The sequence below is a fragment of the Eublepharis macularius genome, chromosome 3, assembly GCF_028583425.1.
Source record: "Eublepharis macularius isolate TG4126 chromosome 3, MPM_Emac_v1.0, whole genome shotgun sequence".
In the NCBI taxonomy this organism is placed as follows: domain Eukaryota; kingdom Metazoa; phylum Chordata; class Lepidosauria; order Squamata; family Eublepharidae; genus Eublepharis; species Eublepharis macularius.
In genome coordinates this window covers 39,514,855-39,536,489 of record NC_072792.1, presented here as the reverse complement: position 1 = coordinate 39,536,489, position 21,635 = coordinate 39,514,855, and the positions used below count along the sequence as shown (strand labels likewise).

The following is a 21,635-nucleotide window of genomic DNA, read 5'->3' as shown; positions in this document are numbered from 1 at the left end:
GAGACAAGAGGGGAAGGATCCGTCCCACCTGAGCATTCACACTGCAGTCCTACGAATATGTCTGTATAGAGCGGGGCTTGCTTCCGAGTAAGCCCGCCTAGGACTGCCCGGCTGGGTCAGAGGCTTACGGAGGGGGAGAGCGCCGAAAATCCGCCCCCGTTTAAGAATGGAGGGAGAGGGGATTGTGGCCGGCTGAGCCACCGCCCAGAGAATCCAGATGGCCGGTTGTCTTTCTTCTAAAGACGCATCTATAGATCTCGTCCGGCTACATTTATTTATTTATTATTTGTGTCTATTTATTCATATAAATGTTAACATCACGCCTTTCCATAGTGCCCACGGCGGCTTACAAAACAGAAACGCGCACGGTTAAAAATACGCCGTTGACGCGCACAAAATAACATACGTCGCGTTCTCTGCCCAGCTTCACGTTCATCTCGTTCGGCCGCCTTTTACCCAGCAGGGTCAGGGACTCGGACCCGCATTCTTCCAGGGGCCGCAGCCCCAGGAAGGTCGGTCCCGCCCCGCTTCAGGGCCCTGGGCTTTTCGGTAACCCGGACTCCGGCGGGCGCAGCTTTCCCCGGCGAGCTGCAGAAGGCCCAGAAAAGCTCGGATCCACGCGCGATCCCGGGGACCGACTTCCAAGGAAACGCACCGACGGCCAAGGCAACCTCGGCGAGCACATCCCGCCCTGCGCCCTTTCAGACGGCTCGCCCGACGCTGAATTCGTTCCAAAACTTCGCACCAAAACAGGCGGCTGGAAAAGGCACGGAAGGCATTCGTTGCGCCGTTGGGGCAAATTCTGGAAGAAAAGCCGCGGCGATCGTTGTTTCCTGATTCCAAACTTCGACTCGCGCCCCTCCTCCCGCCTCTTCGGAAACTTTTGACAGCTCATGAGCGGCCGGTTCCGATCAGTGCTCTGCAAACGAATCGACCCTGCGCCTCCACCCCTTGCTCTGAATGAATTCCCAGCGCCAAGTGACAGAAAGCGTTTTTTAAATTTTGGTGTTTAGGTCCCTTAAATCTTTTTTTAAAATAGTAAACTGAGGAAAATTTTCCATATAGAAAAAAATAACGGGAAAAAAGGACTTCGGAAAGAAAAAAGAGAGAAAATCAGAAATATATTATTGTAGTCAAAGCCAGTAAAACCTTCCTGTCGCAAGCTAGTTTAGGACACGATCCAGGCCCAGTTAAACGCTTTCCTGTTCATTTCAAGCTAACCTCTCCCGCAGGAATCGAGAGTGAAGAGCAGCCCAGTTTTATGCGCGTTTTCTCAGCTGATTCTACCGCTGACTCGAGTCGGGTTTATCCCCCAATCTGCACTTTAACTTTTACGCTCCCCACTCCCACCTCGGTATCAAGTTTCTCTCGGCTTTTATTTACTAAACTCTCCCGCATATTATGAAGGCATGAAAAGTCCCGTAACCTCCAGGCTGGACTGATGATGACGGATCCGCATCTAAAAAGGGCCGGTTTAGCATTCCTCCCCCCCATGCAAGACGCCTCAGTAAGTAGGATCTCCCCCCACCCCCGGCCTGGAAGAACGGGGCTGGTCAATTCTCCTCCACCCCTAGAAGTGGTGCTGGCAGCTGGGGGTACGGATCTCCCCAGGAGGCCCCCTGCCTCAAGAATGACCCCTCCCAAATTCCGAGCGACTCTCATTCCTGCCCCCCCCTCCAAGTGCCCGGCGATTAAACGAGGGCTATCCCCGGGTGTCATTAAGTCGCCCATAAAACAATTCTGGTCGGCACCTCCCTCCGGGCGAGGGATTAGGAGGACACAACACCTCCCCCCCCCTGCCCTATTGAGGGTAATGGGGTGAGGGGTGCGCACAGAGATCCGCTTTCCTGTCCCTTGACCAGAACTAGCGGGCCTAGGGAATCCAGCCCCAGCCCATCACAACACGCCGCGGGGTGTATTTAGTGCCTTTTTCTCCCGCTCGTCCTCCAGGAGCCTCGGGCTCCCCCCTTACCCATTTTTATCATCAACAACGACCCTGTGAGGTAGGCCGGGCTGAGGGAGCCTGAGTGGTCCAAAGTCACCCAGAAAATGTCATTGGCCCCATTGTCTACAATCCTAGGCCAACACTTCGGGAGCAAGCCTGAGCTGGTCTACTCAGAAGTAAATCTTCTTTCAGTCATTTGGGGCTTAGTCGTTTGGAAGGATTGCAATTTTAACTGCTACGCACCACACTGACTTGGAAGCCAACCTCACCGACCTCAATGAAAGCTGAGTCCAAGGAACCAACCTAGAATTAAGTGGGACCCCCCCTCAAACAACAACATATCCAGGAGGGGCTAAGAATAATGGCACAAGGATGAAAAGAGCGCAGGCCAGGGAGGGGCGAGCTGGCTACGAATTGGGAGGGGGCGTGGCTCAGTGGGAGAGCGACTGCAGGCAGTCCCGGGTTCGGTCCCCAGCGTGTCCGGTTTCAAGGACCCAGTCAGGAGGGCGCGTGGAAGCCCCTGGCGAGCCCCAGCCAGGCAAAATAGACAAGACGGACCTCGAGAGACCAAGAGTCAGTCTGCGTGTGGAAAGGACTTTTAATCGGCCCTTCTCCCTGACAGGCCCAATTTATTTTTTACCTCATTTATACCTCGCCTTTCTCCCCAGCGGGGGACCCAAAGCAGCTGGCATCGTTCTCTGCTCCTTCATTTTATTTTCTCAACCCCATGAGGGAGAACAGGCTGTTTGTGTGTGACTGGCCCCGGCAGCGTCCAGAGCAGAGTAAGGATTTGAGCCTGCGTCTCCCAGGCTCTAACCACTACGCCACACTGGCTCCACGTGCAAGTATTTTTGTTGTTTAATCTCCAACCACAGAAGCCTGACCCGAGGGCATAAACTGTACCACGAGGGCAGAGATCGGCCTCCGCAAGCCCCAGGGCCGTCAGTCCCCCAGGTCTGCAAAAGGGGACCGCCGGGAGCCTTAACTAAGCCCGCCGCCGAGAGGAAACTTCTGACTAAGCCCAGTTAAATGAAGCGGCCCTCAAAATCTTCTTCAGAGCGGCGGCCCAACAGATGCCCAGTGGGCCTGGACCACTTTTAAGAAGACGCTAGTAAAATCCGGTTGAAACCCCCGCCCCTACTTTAGGACCGCCAGCCCACATTTTGGAGGCCGGCGAGGAGCTGCAGCCCTCCCGGCCGAACAGTCGGCGGGCGGCGTGGGCAGGGATGCGCGGCCACGGAGCCCCAGGCAGAGCTCCGGGGCGCTTCTCCTATTGGTAGTTTAGGGGCAGCGGCGGCAGAAGCATCAGGCCCTTCCCTCCCTCCCTCTCTCTGCCCTTGCCTAGAATGGCATAATATCAAAGGCCAAGGCCCAAAGGAGGGCTGCAGGCTCAGGCGGCGACTGGTGGCCAGGAAGGGCCGGGTCCAGCAAACGTTGCAGAAAGTCTCAGAGCGCCGAAGAATTTTTGTCCAGCGGCACCTTGGAGACCAACAACATTTTTAGGGTGAAAGCTTGGGGGGGGGGGCTCCGAATCTCAAAAGCCCAAACCCTGGAAATCTCGCAGCTCTCTTAGGGCCAAGCTACAAGTGAGGAATGACACTTGAACGGCAAGTGGATTGAGTGGAGGGCAAGTGAACAGGGAGAAATACACTTGCCGTTCAAGTGTCATTCCTCACTTGTAGCTTTGCCCTCAGGCGCCGCCGGGCTCAAGTCCTGCTGTTCTACCGCAGCCCACCTCGAAGGGCGCCCAAGAAGCTCCGCTCGGGGACTGTTGGGGCCTCCACGCTTTAGAACGGGGACGTGACAAGCCTGGTGTTTGGAAGGGGGCCCCAAGCACTTTCCAGAGAGGCACGGCAACGCTGGTAAACCCGGGTTTGTTGAGCTGTGTGTGAAAACGACCCCGGCAAATTCCTCCATCGAGCCTCATTCTTTGCACTCTTTGGGGGATCTAGCAGGAGATATCCCACAGTCAGTGTTCGTCATGTGAAGGCTGCTTCTTAAACGGGACTTCAAGAGTAAGCCAGCATAAGGTCGGGCTGCAAGCGTGTGTGAAAGGGATGCCCCGGATTAGCAGCGGGGGAATGTTCCGACTCTCTCAAAGGCTGATTCCGCACACTTTCAATGCACTTTATCAATCGTCTGAGAAGGACTTTTTGTTCCGCACACGAAAAATCCATTCCAAATGATCTATAAAGAGGATTGGAAGTGCATAACGTGTTGGGAATCAGCCAAAGACAAGACGGAGTGCAGAGGCGCCTTAGAGACAAGATTTCCAGGGAGGGTCAGAGCCGCCTTCGTCAGCTAGGGAGGCATCCCAGCTGAGAGCCCCCTTCAGGAGACGCTCCCCGCCCTCTTCTCCCTCAGGGGCGGGAGATGGGGCCGTGGCAGCGGGGCGCCCGCGCAACCCAGGGCGCCGGAGCCCGGGAAGGAGAGGCTGTCCCCGCCCCGCAGCCAAGGGGGCCTCCTCGGAGCAGCCGGGCTTCTCTCCCCGCCCCCGAGGCTGGCCTCGCCCGCGTCCTTCGCGCCCGGCATCCTTGCCGGCCAGGCAGCCCCGCGGAGCCCCCAGGCAGGGGCCGCCCCGCCTCGGGCCTGGAAGGCTGCCGGGGTCGAGGCCCGCCCCGAGGCAAGGCCCGGTCGCGGCCAGGCCGCGTGTGGGGCACCGGCGCGGCTCCCGGGCCGGCCTCCCGTCCTCCTGAGCAAGCAGCGCGGCCGGCCCGGGCCCCCTCGCTGCGGCGCGGAGGCCAGGCGAGGAGGAGGCCCGGCCGGGCCGGTTGCCCGCTCGGCGTTCCTGGAGCGCCGCTCGTGGCGGCCCCGCACAAAAGGCGATGATTTAATGAGGACGAGAAACTGCCCGGCTGCCTGTTGGCGCCCGCCGCGGCCTTGGGCGTCCCGGGCAGCCGCAAGCCGGTCCCGCGCCTGGCCTGAATAGAGCACAAAGGCGGCTCGTTCTGTTTATTTACCCTCCCGACAAGCCGGGTTAACCTCTCCCAACCAGCCCGGCTAAGCCTGGACGGCCCCGCAGCAGCCAGGCGCGATCCCGTTCAGCCGCGGGTGGGAGCGCGCCCCGACAAGTCAGGAAGCGTCGGTGCTGGAGGGCGAGGCGCCCTTCCCCGCAGGGATCACTCTGCTCGGTCCACTGGGCGTTGCTGCCCGTTTAGGGTGTCCAGGAGCACAGCCATAAACGGGTGCCTGCCTACCGCTAACAGGTTTTACTTTCCCCTTTGTACCTATGATGACCACGGTGGGCAGGACAAAGGCAGATGGGTTTACTAAAAAGCAGATCTATCAACGGACAAGCCAAAGACTTTGGATGTTGCTTGACTTATCTCAGTCGAGATGTGCCTCCACGGTTTACTACAACTTTTCCCTAGAATGCAAGTGCTGGAATCTAACACCTATAGCAATTGATGCTCATCTGTGAGCATCTAACACCACCAGAGCTACCACGTCTGACTTTTTCCTCCTCAACTTTTAAAAAATTTGTATCTGATGCAGGTTTCCGATGAACTCAAAAGCTTGCACGATTTCTATCATTTTGGTCAGCCCTATTAGTATTACATGGATTTAGTTTCTGGATTTTGTGTGGACCTTTGTAACTATTTGCAACTTTTTTTCAAGCAAAAGACTGCCTCCATAAACAGGAGGTTACATCAGATCAGACCTGTAAGTTTCCCCTAGCAGCTGGCTGGTGTATGTTGGGAGGCAGGATGCTAGACAAGATCCAATCCAAATAGCAAAGGTGTATTAGCGAAGGAGAGGGCCAGAACAGAGCAACTGCTTTGCACACAGGTGCTCTACATTCATTCCATGGCACCTCCAGTTAAAGAGCAGTGCAGCTGGTGTATCTTGTGAGAGCCACTCCCAGTGAGAGTAGACTGGAATAGATGGATCAGCTGGGAGAAAGGCAGCTTCATGGGTCTTTACAAGTTTTTATTCATTTTTGCTATACATGTACACAAGATCACATTCTGGATTAATTATTCAACATCGATCAGCAGCCATAGTTCTCTGTTCACATAGTTTAGAATCAACCTGTACCAATAACTTTGCGTGGAAATGATAGAAAATTACTCTTCTGAAGGGTGAGTTCACACCTTGTCATCCATGGTTTCAGGGCACTGGAGATAGGCGACTAAAGTATTTGAAAGCCGTATGTAAAATAACTTCTTTCTCAAAGCATGGTGGAATCTGCGGAACACTGGATCTCTTGAGTTTAAATAATTCCACTCCTCTTGCCTTATGTGAGGCCAGCAGCAGCAATGTAGGGGGAAAGAATGAACTAGAACAGTAGTTTGAATTAACTTTCGCAGTATGGTAAGAGTGCTTTTTAAAACTGATAGCGGATGCTTGTTGTTACAAAGCAACGCTACAGGGTTTTAGTGTTTGTCAATCACATAGAAGCTTGTGAGTTGTGTTTAGGAATAAAAAGCATTTAGCTTCAGCAACACTGAAACGGGCATGTGAGTTACCATGATCAACTCCTCTTGAAAAGTAACATTAGAGATAACTCTAAATCCTCCCTGATTATAAGTACAAAAGATTGGCTGAAGACTTCTTAAGGGGTGACTAATCCACATTAAGTGGTGTTGAGTTTGCACTCTAAGAGCATGAATGGTGAATCTAATCCATTAACGTCTGTCAGGTCAGAACCAAGGGGTGATGGTTATTTTGGATTAATTAATCTAGAACAAAAGGCAAACACATTTTAAGATTTAAAGGAGTTACTGCTGGGAAGGGTGGCCCAGTCTAGACACTGAGGGGTTGTCCTACCTTTAAAAGGTGTGCGGAAAGCATGGAGTGACCAGGAATGGCCTTTCCTACCTATGTCTTACAGTGAGAAGAGATGACAAACCTGGTGTATCATCACTCCCTTTTGCAATTCTTAAAGGTACAGGAGGAACCTCAAGGACTGGGTGTGGGAAAAGGATTTTTGTTGCTTCAAAGTTAGAGTCTATTGAAGATTTGGTTCTCTCTTCATGTACCTTGCCAAAGCATTTCTGTTTCCTACTTAGTTGTGTAGAAGGGGGAATGGTAGCAGGTCTAACTGCACCTGCCAACAGCCTTCTAGACACCTTTTAAGAAGTAAAACCACCCATTGCCATTGGGGATTCTGCTTCCTACGAACACTTGCACAATTGAAAAATGGAACTAGACTTTATATTCCCCCTCCCCATTTATTGATTCTTAATGGGCCCATTTCTTAAATGGATATGACATAGTAGCAACCTCCCCCTCCAAACAGATCCATATGCTTTTATGATACAAAAAAACCCCACACTCTGTGAACTTGCCGCTCTGCAGTAGTTGGGAAAGGGGGGGGGGTTATAGCTTACCACTATGGTCTGTGACAAGGTCTCCTCCTGAAAGTGAACAAGAAAATACATGGCAAATTGCAGGACATGTAAATAGAGTTCTGCTGAAGTGTGAACTGTTGCATTTTTTCTTCAAGTATTATATAATTCTTCTTTAAACAGCTCCTGGAGCCTCCCTAGGGGGAAGTTCATTTAGAAGATCATTTTTTCTTGATGGCTGTGGCAAGCGTAACAATGTTCCGGGCCTGCTTCAGTAATGGCATGTCTATCATGCTGCCGCGGAAAGCGAAGGCACCCTGCAAAAACAGAGAATATCAACTTCTTGAAAGGGGACTTTGGGAAAGGAAAATTGCAGGCTTGGCTTGGTTTTAATGCTTTGCTGAAAGACAAGAATCATTAGGATCCCCCACATGAATCAAACTGAGTCTTCTTGTACAAGCTTTAGAAAGAGCCAAAAGGCTCAACAATACGAGTCAAATGTAAAAAAAAACAAAAAACAAAAGCTGTATGCATGTGAAAGAGAGACAAAAACCACCCTGCACAGAAAAAGACTGTATATTTAACTCCTAGCCCGAAACCAGACAGAGCCAGAAATGACCCACAAGCTGAGACACATTAGCTGGGGGGAGGGCAGGGGAGGGGGAAAGAGGAGGCAGTAGAGCCATTCTGCCCTTTGTTTGAAAAAAAGGAGGGTGAGCCAACTGTACAGCATTGGGTCTATGCTACGAGGATGAGGAGCATTTCCTTCATACTCCCTAGGAGACAGGGAGCCGAGATGGGTGAACGGGAACAGCAGCTTGCAATTAGAGAAGATGATTTCTAACTCATGCTAGCGCCAAGTTATAGTAGCAATTGCTTTCCCTCCTGAGACAAAACACCTGTAGTTACCACTTGTCAAAGTGCTCTTTAATAGTACAATAGCACGATCCCCAGGGAATGTTTTCCTCTGCGGCAGAACTCAGAACTAGCTAGAACCACAGCTGAGCAGTATTTATCCACAAAATGAATCAAAAATATGTCCGAGTTCGAGATCAAGCCAGAGCAAGGAGCTCTGGTGCTGAGTTCCAGGGGCAGGACAAGGCCCTGTCTTGTCTACACATCTGTGATCAGCATTGCAGGAGACTTGATGGATCAACATTACAGATTTGCAACTTGTACAATAGCACTAGGGCTACCTTGTGCTGTTTTAGACCACTCCAAGTCCACTGAATGGGCTTAGAAAGGAGAAACTCTGTGTACAATTCCACTGTTAGGTACCTGGTCAAATTCCCAGACTGGTCCTCAACTTTGTTGTTTCCCCCAAGTTATCCCTTGTTGTTTCCCTTCCCAACAAGTTATCTGTTGGCCATCATCTCATCTATAATCCTGCATCATTTGAATAGATGAAACCAAATTCATATTATGGGTCCATGTGAGTGAGACAGGTTATCTGTGGTTCAGTCCTCTTCTACAAGAAGTGACAGGGTTAGGATTTACTAGTAGTGTTTATAACTGCCCCCTGTCCCCCAGGTTTTCCACAGTTGGAAAATGAGCAAATCCTGTTTTATAAAGCTACTGTATAACTGTGAATAAAATCTTTAAGATCCATAGCTGAGATGAACACATGGGATCTAGGGATCAAAAACCTTTCACATTGATAGGGAAATGAATGGGTTGCAGTCAAAGAGTATCATGGATTTCCAAGAAATGCTGAAGGACAGCACCCCCAGATTCAACCCTCTTGTTTATGAAGCTATGTAGTGTCATAATGTAATCATCAGTCCAGTCCAGCATTAATGTTTCTATTCCTCTAAAAGGTAACCTCATGCGAAATATTCTGAAATGTATTTAACTACTTACAAATTAATATTTTTTTGCTTTTAATACTTTATTGGTGACATTTAAAATTATATATTTCTAGGCTTCCCCCCATCATTTCAGGTTGTCCTGAAGGGTGGTATATAAATCAAATATCGTTGTTGTTATTTCTCTTTTTAAATATCAGTAATACATTATTATACACAGAAAAAAGATAATAGCTATGTAGTTAAGAAGCTGAATAAACCTTCATAGATCTTGCGGGTTGAACTCGTCAGATGAACAGCATCAATTTCCATCAGTTTACAATCATCACGATGCATCCTTTTTATTTATTAAATATTTGAGTGTTTCAAAATATGGCAGCAATAGATAATTGGGCAGGTTACCAGCTGTCAGGATTCAAGAATCTAATCGCATTTTTGCTTCCCTGCAGATTACCCCTATAATCACTGAAATATGCAACATACAGCTTGAAGAAATGCTTGAACAATTCAATTTAGCAAAATCCAGAAATTTCAGGCAAGAGTAATTATGTGGCATAGTACGTTCCTCCCATGCGATCTCATCACTTCCCATGTTACTAGAGCAGTAATCGTAGCAAGATAACACAAGAATTGGTCTCCAGACCACAGATATTCAAGATTTTTGTTTTCAAGAACTCTTTCTACGTATCTTCCAGAGAACCACAATGTATTGTAAAAGATTCTGGCCATACAGTCAATTCATGTGGAATGCTAACTAGGATATTTGGGACTCAGGTTTGTCTTGAGTAAACCGAGTGTGCTCCCTAGAACAAACCTGACATTCTCCCCTGGTGGTGCATGGTTTGGAAAGATTCATCACCACAGTTCTCTGTCTCTCAGGAGAGCTTTATAAGGAATCCAACATTCCCCAGGACTGAAAATCACTAACTCAGATAAGCAAAAATAGGAGTTTTCGAGAACCACCACTGATTTTAACTTGAAATCTCAAAATATTAACAGGCAGTCTTTGGGCCAATAAACTTTTGATTCCGTTTGAAACCTTCACCTAATACTGAAATGTTTGTCTTGGCATTGGCTACAGGCAGCTGTTCGCATATCTATTACAGTTCCACTTTAGCACAGGTGTTAGCCATGTGATCTCAACTTCCATATATCTATATCAGAAACAGACAGCATGACAGGAAGCAAGGCTTATGATCCAAGTCTTAGTTGATCTGGTTTGGTTTGTATTAGATTTTATTGCTGGCTATTGTTTATATTGTTTGATCTTATCAAAGCTCAGAAGCTAAGCAGGGTCACTAGTGGGATAGGAGACCTCCAAGGAAGACTGGGTCTGCTATGCAGAGGAAGGCAGTGGCAAACCACCTTGGCTAGTCTCTTGGAAACCCCATGAGGTAGAACTTCATGGGGTCACCATGAGTTGGTTATGACTTGATGGCACACCTTAACCTTTATTGTTTATAGACTGTTTTTATTATTAATAATAATAACATTCGATTTATATACAACCCTTCAGAACAATTTAACATCCACTCAGAGTGGTTAACAACGGCTGATTCCGCACACATTGGATAATGCACTTTCAATGCACTTTATCAACAGTTTGAGGTGGATTCTTTGTTTTGCACACAAAAAAATCAGTTCCAAATGATCTATAAAGAGGATTGGAAGTGCATTATCCAATGTGTGCGGAATCACTCAAAGTATGCTATTATTATCCCCACAACAAAACACCTTGTGAGTTAGGTGGGGTTGAGAGAGCTCAGAGAAGCTGTGACTGACCCAGGGTCACCCAGCTGGCTTCAAGCGGAAGAGTGGAGAATCAAAGCCGGTTTGTCCTGCCGCTCTTAACCACTACACCAAACTTGTTGAATTAAATATTGTTAACTGTCTTGGGCACGTATTTGTGGAAAAGCAGTACACAAATATTTAGTACTCTTTTTAATAAAAACAGTTGTTTTTTAATAAAACTAAAACCTTAATTGTGGCAAAAGCTTTTCTCATGTATCCTGCAATTCTTTTTTTCAACCCCTCCCCCTAGACACTTGCAAATATTTTCCATGAAAAAACAGCAAAGCATGCTTCTAGTACATTTTTATCCCACTCTTCTTCCAAATTATTCAAAGTAGCATACATGATAAAATGGGGAAGAACCATCGTAACAATCCTTTCAGCTAGGCTAGAGCATCTAAGGGTCACACAGTGAACTTCACAGTTAAGTGGGGATTTCAACCTGGGCCTCCCAGGTCCTAGTCTAATACGCTAACCTCTGGCATATCTGGATTTTAATTTAATTTGTGAATTTGTAGAAGCAACCAGATACATCCCCATGTTCCTGTTCAATGTGGTTTCATCTGTGAATTGCTTAAGACTAAGGAGAAGAGACTCCGTTTATGGACTTGCAATGTTTTCTCTTCTTTACAGACCCACATATTAGTGTCAATTGGTTTTCCGAGCTCAACACATTCGAAACCCTGAGCTGGTTCATACCCATTGGTGGCCTTGGTGAGACCAGAATTTTATGAGGGCTGGGTAGGTGAAGTCTTTCTCTTTTCTATATTTAGGCAAAAACTATTAACACCATATCCACCACATGTGAGTTTAAAAACTCATCTATTGTGTACAGAATCTGACTTTATTGGGTTAAAAGGAACAGATTTAAACAGCTGCGGGGCAAGGGGGAATAGCTGCCTTTAAAATGTTGTGAGTGAATAAAACAGAATGATAATCTTAAAACAGAGCTAGGCAACGAATGCCCCAGAGGTTTAATTCAGGACCTAATGACTTTTCATGTGACAATTACTCAGCACACCTCTACATTTAAGGGCAACCTCACTTACCATCCATCTGCCACATGAATCAAAACATAGTGTTCTTTAACTCTCCACTGTGAACAGCAACAGGGGTTTTTCTCTTACTGCACCCAGCTTCTCACGCTCATGTGTGAGCTAAGACAGAGGCCTCCAGGTGGCATGCAGAAGAGATGTATTTGGGGAGGGAGCCCCCAAAGCCCCAGTAGCAGATTACACTGTCGAGCAGGGGGTTAAGGAGCTCTTAGTGCCTTGGCTTGCAAGGGAAGGAGCCAGTGGGTAGAACTGGTTTTGCTGGCATTTCAGCCTTCCCTCAGTTCAAAACGTGGCCCAGGTTAAAATTGATTTTCTAAGTAAGTTTTTAAAACATGAAAAATGCTTATTTTCAGAGAGAATTTGAATTAACATTTATTACCAACAATAGTATCTTCCATTCCAAAGAAGTTAAAATTAGTTTCTGCTAAGAAGTTAATTTATTTCACATGATACTTACTTTAATATATTACATATTCATTAAAAGTATTTACTGTCACATCATTCCTTCCAGCCTAATATGGTTATAGTCCAGCACACCTGCAGAAGGCACCAATTTTCTGAAATGCTGAAACTGGGACTTCCTTGTGGCATGTACCATACTAGAGCTGTGTTTTAAACCTGCGCACCACATGGCTTATGACGGCAGCATAGATGAAAAATGTAATGTACACAATTGCTCTTATGCTACAGACATTTCAAATTAGGACAGTAATGCAGAATGACCTCCTTCTCCTAAAATTTATTGTTAGAGCCCTATTTTATAGGCTATAGGGCTCAGAATTCAAGCTACTAAATCACAGTTGGCTGATAATAGGGTATTTGCTTCAGAAGATATTCAGCAGCTAGGCTGGGGTTGACAATACTTAGGTACTGATAGAAGAGATGTGTGCCCACTAGCTTGAAGCCTGTGTGCCCACTAGCTTCTGAACCACAAACTCATGCAGACAAAACATTTAGCAGGAACTGCTGCTTAATACTAACAAATCGATCTCAAACACAGCAAAGTGAAAATATAGGATTGCTGCCACTTAATTAGCCGAAATTATATTTAGGCTGCATTGCTCTCCTTTGAGTGCTCTCAGTATGCCCTGAAGAAGGCCATCTGGCCGGAACATTAGTTCTTTTGTTACACCCTGCTTTGGAGAAAGAAAAAAGGCAGCTGAGCGCCATTATACCTGTGAACATGGAGAACCCCCCCCTCCCAGATCTTTACGTTTTGGAAGGTATGTTGTTGTGCTTGCCTGTGGCAAGCCAAATCCATATCCTATCATATACTCAGTAGCTCCGTCTGCCTCCATGAGCGAAGTGAAGTTTAGATACTTATTGCACTGTTGCTTGCTTTTTATACATATAGAGAAACTGGCTGGAGGAAAGGGAGAAAGAGAAACAACATTAGGGAAACATTGTTTAGGGTTAAGCTGCATATTATATACGTTTGGTCTGTGTTTAGGATGCCGTGGCCCAAATGGACTGAAGGCAGAGTCAGGTCAAACCTTAAGACTAAGAATTCTACAATGCAGAATCCCAAGAAGATTGTTACTCCTGGGATTGTTTCAATTACTTAGACTTTTTCATTCTGAAAAGTATTTCCTTTTCAACCAAGACTTAATAGGTCATGGGAGTTACTTCATTGTGATCAGAGAAAGGGACAGGCAGGATATAGGAGAGAGAGTCTCTTCCTTTCTGTACCCTACTCCCATTTTAGTTTACTTCCAGATGGTACGTAGTGGAAACAGCTGAGCACACATTCCTAGATCACAACAGCATCAACTGTGCTACTGTGTGTTTATACCCTTTTTTTTCTCTTCGAAGGAAAAGCAAAAATTTGAGAACCTGCTATGACTTTTAATGCCTCCTGTCAGGATGACTCACACAGCTAATTTCTTCCGTATTCCAGCAGTCATGGTTTCTCCTCAGCTTGGAAGGGACCTGTGGATCATTTAGGGGAATGTAAGATGGCCTGGATGAGCAGCTCAAAATGCAGGAAGGGACAATCTTGGCACCCATATACATTAGTGGATTAAGTAGTAATTGTGATTTGTTTTTGATCTTTTGAGATTCCTCCACCTCATTTCTCTGGATAATCATAGATATCTGCATGTTTTGAGGGACAGTGGGTAGTGGCTGTAAAACATGAATGCCATATTTACGTTTACCCTAACATTTCCCGACATGATTGTGGGCTCATGTGGAGAAGATGTCACACCTGCTCACACACAGGAAAACTGCCTGTGTAGAGTCTGCAAGAGAAATAGGTGTTTGGAGTTGCCCCCCTCCCTTTCCATTTTACTATCATGATGTAAGGAAGCACTTAATTCCAGGCAAGCTTGATTGGCAACTATTGGTGACACATTCTCTTGAATTAAAGATTGGATCCTCCTACAAGGAGTTTATGGGTAACTTATCATATGGTTTCATTAGTTCTGTGTCACAAATTGTGCTTGTACCCTAGGATATGATCTAAAATGCAGCATACAGTAACTATGCTGAAGCGAAGCATGTGTAGAGCTGGTTAGTACAAGGATGAGACATCCTGTCTGGGAATCTTTACCCATATATACCACCCTGAGTTCTGTGATGGGGGGGAGTGGGACAGACATAAAATATATATGCTTCTTAAGGACAGGCTCTTGAAAAAAGTTCAGTATAACTTTGAAACCACCCAAGCTGATGAGTATCAGACCCATTTATTATAGATTCAGGTGGGCAGCTTTGTTGTCTGTAGTAGAAGAGCAAGATTTGGTGTAGTGGTTAGGAGCGATGGGCCTCTCATCTGGAGAACCAGGTTTGATTCCCACTTTTCCACTTGAAGCCACAGCTGCCCATACACTTGCAATCTCTGTGGTGCCCCCACTTTAGGGAATGGCTTGTCTGAAGACGTCAGGAATACTTCCACTCTCCTGGCTTTCCAAAAACTATGAAAAACTGAATTATTCAAGAGGGCTTTTTTTTTACAGAGGTAATAGGACTGTGTTGTAAGGAAATGGTTAAGAGAGATGTTTTGGTAAAGGGATAGGGACTACAGACTATACCACTGTATACTATCTGTTGCTGCAAGTATGCTCCTACTAGCTTCCACATAATTTAATGTCATGTTACATTTCTTGTGTTCTGTTTTAGCATTGTTTCAGCTCTGTATCAGATTTCTGCTTGTTTCCAAATTTCTGAAATCCATACCCTATTGTATTGTTTATTGAATGTCCCAGGAGCTGATCGTATTGATGTAATCCACCTTGAGTCTCACTGAGAAAGGTGGACTATTAATAATGCAAATGCAGGCAGACAGACAGGCAGGCAGGCAGACATGGAGTTAGAGAACCACAAAAATGTGCTGGGTGCATTAAATTTTTTGGTTATGCCAAATTGAATCCTCTGAAGCCCAGCCAGGGATAGCAATAAGTTCCTGTTGAAATATAAGAGATTCACAGTGTATTACCATGTCAGTTGAATTCAATGAGCTAAGAAAGCTGTAACCTTGCTTAGGATTGCAGTACAAAACACTGTTACAAACCACCTTGTCATTATTATTTCTGCATAATTTGAGTAGGTTTCTCCTGATTCTTTCCAATTATTCCACCTCCTAGGAATCTCTAGAAATGGAGGTTGCTTCAGAAAGCAAGTATCAAAATAGCTGTCAACACTGTATGCCAAAAAAATTCTACTTCTTCACAAAATATTTACTTCCTTTCCCTCCCACCCTTCTTCCAAGGTGCTCAGGGCAGTCTGCATGGTTCTTTATTCATTTTATTGTAATAATTCTGTGAGGAAGGCTGGATTTACTGGCAATAAGTTCCATGGCAAACATGGATTGGAACCTGTCTTCTCAATTCTACTACAACACGCTAACCACGCTAGTTCTTGTATTATTATAGTGTACAGAGAAAACAATCTACCTGTTCAACAATAAAAGTACATATACCACTTCAGGCAGCAATTCTATAAAAAAAATTGCATGATTGAAAGTAAATTGTTATCTAGCTTTTAAGACTCATTATAAAAACATTCTCTCTCTTTCCCCTTTTCTTTTGCTTGGATTTTTAAAGCATTCAGGAAGCTGGTAAAGAATGGATAGAAATGACTTAATTTTATCTAATGCACATTCTACTTCTGAACTCACAAATGGAACACTTCTTAAAATTTATGTTTTAATTATGTAATTTAATGATGTACTTCTAGTAATTTAATTTTAATGGCTCCAATTTACTGTTCAAGAAAACAGTTGGGTAACCTCTGAACCTCTGAGGATAATACAGGGAGAAAAAAATCAACAAAGATCTGCTTTTTTCATTTATTCCATTAGTTTGCCACGAGGCACAAATAGTATAGATTATTATTTTGCATACTGCAGCTTTTACAAATCAACAAAGAGTAAGCCCATTGATTTAAATGAGTTTAAGAGCACCTTAATTTGTGTTGGACTATAGCCATTAACAAAAACGTACTGCAAGTCAGTCTATAGTAAACACAGCTTTTAGAATATATACTTCCACAGTTTTGTCATGGACACAATTAAGGCTTGGGAAGCAAAACTTTCTTTAGTTATTTATTTAACTTCATTTATACCCTGCCTTTATCCCCAATGAGGACTAAAAGCGGCATATATTGTTCTCCTCTCCTCCATTTTACCTCAGAACAACCTTGTGAGATGGATTAGGTTGAGAGTATATGATAGGCCCAAGGTCACCAAGCAAGCTCCCATGTCAGACTAGGGATTTAGAGGTTACATCTCCCAGATCCTAATCTGAGACTATAACCACTGCACTACATCCACCTGTCCTTTGCATTATCTTGTACTTCTGCGTACACTCAGATTTTGCTGGCAGGTAGGCCACCCGTTTTCAGATTAATCTGGAAATATCATACTATGGTCACAGCAGCAGTTATCTACCAAGTTCAAGTACGTGCAGTTACAAATACATGTAAAGTACCATGCACACGTTACAAAATATATTAATCTGATGAATATATGTATATGGGTCCTACATATATATGTATAGGGTTCTACATATTCAGCACTGAAACAAAGTGAGATCTGGCCCATGAAGCCTTATGCCATAATAAAGTGCCACAAGACACTTTGGACTGAATTTTTCCGTGAAGAAAACTCTGGTATCAAAAGTGGGTAGGATTCACATCCTTGAACTAAAAATTTTTTTTTTAGATTACTTTAGATCATATATAATTCTAGGAGAAAGGCTGGACAAAGAAATAGGCATAATTAGGTACTTTCTAGAGGGTTAGCCATGTTGGTCCGTTTTAGAAAAACTAACTAGTCTTATGGCACCATAAAAACGAATAAATGTTCATTTTAGCATAAGCTTTCAGTGAGTAACTTGGCAAGCCTAAGAAGTCAATGGGCTTAGACTGGAGTAACTTGGCTTGGATTACACTGTAAAGCCCTTTATCAGGAGCATGAGATGGATTCTCAGTGGGTAGATTGGTTACAATGGATACAGATATATACAGAATAGAGAAATAAGTTTTAAACAACGGAGTCAAGAGCCCATGACATGCAACAAGAAAAAAGTGTGACATTTTTGTGTAAAATTCAAGTGTTATCCAAATAAACACAATCTCCCTTGCATTTCAGGGCCTCTTGATCTATTTTTCACTTCTCACTTTCACATGTGTGTGTGTGTGTGTGTGTGTGTGGGTATTTCATACCAATCATGAAAACAAATAACCATGCCAGTCACAGACAACATAAGGGCTTCTGCAAATATTAACCAAAAGGAAAAGACACCCCCCAAACACCCCCTGCTGGTGCTCGAAGAGGAACAAAATGCAGGAGAGTAGGGCTGCTACCAAATTTGCAGCCCCATCATGTTGACTCAAAACAACAATCTTGTTTTAGCTTTGTTTCTTTGTTTTGTCCTTCTGTTTCCCCTCCATTTTCTGTTTCCTCATACTCAAATTTTTCCATTCAATTCAAGCAACATTTTCTTATTAGTTTGGAGTGTGTGTGTGTGTGTGTGTGTGTGTGTGTATCTATATCTATCTATATATATATAGGACATGCAGGACACAGAGGGCATAAAATGGTGCAAAAGAAAGATAAATTGGGAACAGCAGCTGTTAAAACAACGTTTCAACAACATACAAAAAACAGAAATAAAAAGGGCATATTTTGTACATCCCTCATTGAGAATCAGTTGAAAGGGAAAAAGGGGAGGGGAATTTATAATATACAAGCCCCTGAGAGCTTATAGTCTTTAGGGGGCGGGGAGGTTTCCAAATTTCCTTTCCTGTCATTCTGCATGGGCTTCCAGCTTGTTGTAACAATTTCACAAGGTTTATTTTGTTTTCTGTTCATCAAGGGGCACTGTGCACAGCTATGAAATCTTGCCCACCGAGATTCACCAGACAGTGTCCAGGCTGAAGGCATACCTAGAAACATATTTGTTTTTAATAAGAGCTGAGAATCCCAGGAAACTGAATTCATTAGGCAGGCCTATGGAATGACTGAAAACACCCAGCCTGTCTTTATTAAGGACACAATGGGATAATAATTGAAGCGTGGTCAAAACCTTTACTGGGCTAACTTTGTCACTTTTACCCAAAATAGAATCCTGCATTTCCCAGTTCAAGATACAGCACAAGTATACAAACCTAATCATCCCAAAGCTAGGTGGGCTATCTTGCTTCTAACCCCTTAAGATATTTTCTGTTGTTTATTTTGGAATGCTTATGCTCTTCTCCATTCACCAAACTCAATTCTTACCTAAGTGTCATGAATCTAACCCAACACAAATGGCTTAAAAATAAGGTGCTAGCATGTGACCAGTTGTGCAAGTACATGAATGGGGATGCACATTCAAAGAAACACTAGAATACACATTGGACTGAAAGCAATACAGTGTGGATGGATTGCATCCTCATTTGGAGTGTAGGTGATCCTCAGTCCAGCTAGTCCTATGCACGTAACAAACCTTACTTACACAGATCCCCTTAGCTGAGTTCGGCAAATCACAGTGCAATCCTAAACAGATTTACACCCTAAAGGACCATGGACTTAAAAAGTTGTTGTGACTCTGTTTAGGGTTGTGCTGTGAACACTTTGCTTAACTATCCTCTGCTGAAAAGGACTGAAAATTCACTCAAATGAGGATTTAAAATTACTTCCAACTGTGAGAGTGCAAACTAATATAAACTATATAAATAATAAATAGTAAAATAATGATAAAACTATTCAAGTAATTAAAGTGATTCAAACTGAAAATAAAATGTGCATAATTTATATTTTTGTAAAGATTGCAAAACTATGCATAGTTACTTGAGAGTAAGTCCTATTGGATTTATCATACTACGTGATTGGGCTGCATCTACAGTACGCTAATGGTTTTTAATTGTGCTTTGGTCAGAGCAGTTGCTCTATCCTTTATTAAGAATCTAATTTACAATTTAATAACAGGAATGATATTTTTTAGTAAAGACATCCTTAAGGACAGATTTTTTTTCACAGAGCAAATGGGAGAACTAAACTAAGATGACAAAACATAATTTAAATATATCTTTTGTTGTGCTTTGTATATTGTGTGAACAGAGATGATAACAGAGTATGTAATATTTAAATTAGGCACTAACAATACAATACTGACATAAATACATTGCAGTACAAATGTCATGTGGCTGAGTCAGTATCCAGTTATCCATTCTATTCCTTTAAGCGTTGTGTAATAACTGTTTTTTCACCATTAAAACAATTTAAAATTTTTCGTTAATGAGTTCAACCTGAAATCTGAAGTTGCTACCAGAAAACAACAGTATTACCATTTGATTTTCAGGAGTGTGTGATACTACTGAAATAAAATCAGTAACAATTCGATTTCATTCTGAACATAGTTTGGTTCCCTCACGGAAGGCCATCCTCTATCTTCCAAAGTTTGAGAAATTGTGAGAGATGATTGATGCATGTTAATATCAACTCTTATTGACTGAGGGCATCCAGTGAACAACGAACTGTGGTTCCAGAGGCTCAAGACCAGCAATTTATTAGACAGCAAACTAGTTACTCTAATCCTGCACATTTAGTTCTTTCCAGGCCTTCAGTTTTCATTAATAACGTGTACTCACACAAATAGCACATAGAACTTAACAGTATGAATCTCAAGTTATATTTGGCTTCATTGAAACAAAACGTGCCATTTAACAGGAGAACTGAAGGGAAAAGAGATGGCAACAGCAACGTCTGTGGCAATTTAGTATTTATTTTGTCATCCTATAAGGAACAGCAGCATTTTCAGGACTAGCACTGCAAACCTAAGCAAAATTAAACCCTCTGTGGAGCTTAATAGGCTTTCAAAGGTACAATTCTTAAAAGATGAATACTTTTCTCAATTTTTTCATTTGACTGGTTTTATCATTAAAATATGTCTATCTTGCTTTTTGATTTATACAATTCGAGAATACTGGAGTTATTTTTGGACATGCCACACAAGTCTGTTGTCAAGAGGGGCAACTGTTTTAAAAACGAAGAAGTAAAGCTTAGCCAGGGACTTCAAATGTCTTTTTTTTTGTTGTTGCAAATTCTGATAAGACAGTTTCAGGAAACACTGATTAGACGGCATCCTATTTAACCTCACTTGGAGAAACCAGACCTTTGCAATGGCAAAGCTCTCGCTCACTTTGATGAGGTCAAGATTTAATCCTACAGTGAATGGCCAGTGTCATATTTATAAATACTTGGAGTTAACAGTAGGTCACAAAGAACCTACATATTTCCATTAATTACAATCAAAGGAAGTGGGCAAAACCGATAGATAGATGTAGATTCTCTGCTACCTACCCCAAAGGCAAGTCATTTGTTCAGAAATAACCATCAAGCAGTTGCAGCATTAAGAAAGCAACAATTAAGGGGAATTTCTAGATTTGTTAAAATTTCTTTACACAACTTAGGAAAGCAACACTTCAGTGCCCAGATGGGAATCTGCTAAGATATAAGCTATAAATTGGAAAGACTTTGACACTTAAAACTTGAATGGCCTAACAATGCAAATGCTGTAAACATAAATATTCTGCCTAGTTTAGTGTTCCCAACATTGTCTTTCTGTATTCTTCATAACTCCCTGGAATATATTAGCGGCCATATGTACACTCCATTGGCACTGTACACACGCAGATGGGCACTGAGATATGCTTGCTAACAGGTGTATGGAGGAGGAGGGGAAGCTGTTAGTGTGTTTTCTACTTGGATATCATTCACAATAAGCACTAAGCCTATGTAAATAAAGGGATCATAACAAAAAAAGATTTACAGTGCACTCCTAAGTAGAGTTGTACCCTTCTAAACCCATTGACATCAACAGACCTAGAAGGACCTAATTCTGCTTAGCATTGTATTGGCAGACTGATAGTTTAATTAGAGAAAATCTTAAGCATCCGGGTTGGTTTTCAATGTCACATTACGCAGTAAGCTATGATTTAAGACAAAACTGCAGGTGATGATTATATTTCAGTATATCCTGAAAAAACAACAATCAGATACTAAGCAAATGTCTTATTAGGAAGCACAAGCTTTCTTTCTGTTATGATCATATTGTGTCAATGGGTCAGCTGGTAAGTTGATAACAAACATAGGAAATCTTCACAATATGTTTTCACATATCAATCAAGTGTTAATGGAATTTGTGAGGGACAGCAAGAAGTGCATCTGCATAACTCTGGTGTGTGTTTGTGTGCTCAATGGTGCTAAGACGTTTTTTTTTCTGGCAACTCAGTTTTGTGTAAATTACATTGAAAGAATCACACA

General features: G+C 43.7%; 1 protein-coding gene across 1 annotated transcript in view; it reads right to left on the bottom strand.

Moving 5' to 3' along the window:
* Positions 1 to 5,893: 5,893 nt before the first annotated feature.
* CLYBL (citramalyl-CoA lyase) overlaps positions 5,894 to 21,635 on the bottom strand; it is a 235,491-nt gene continuing 219,749 nt past the window's right edge. The window contains exon 8 of the mRNA XM_054973054.1: positions 5,894 to 7,553. Coding sequence (XP_054829029.1) covers positions 7,458 to 7,553 — 96 coding nt within the window. The 3' untranslated portion in view covers positions 5,894 to 7,457. The remainder of the gene's footprint in view (positions 7,554 to 21,635) is intronic.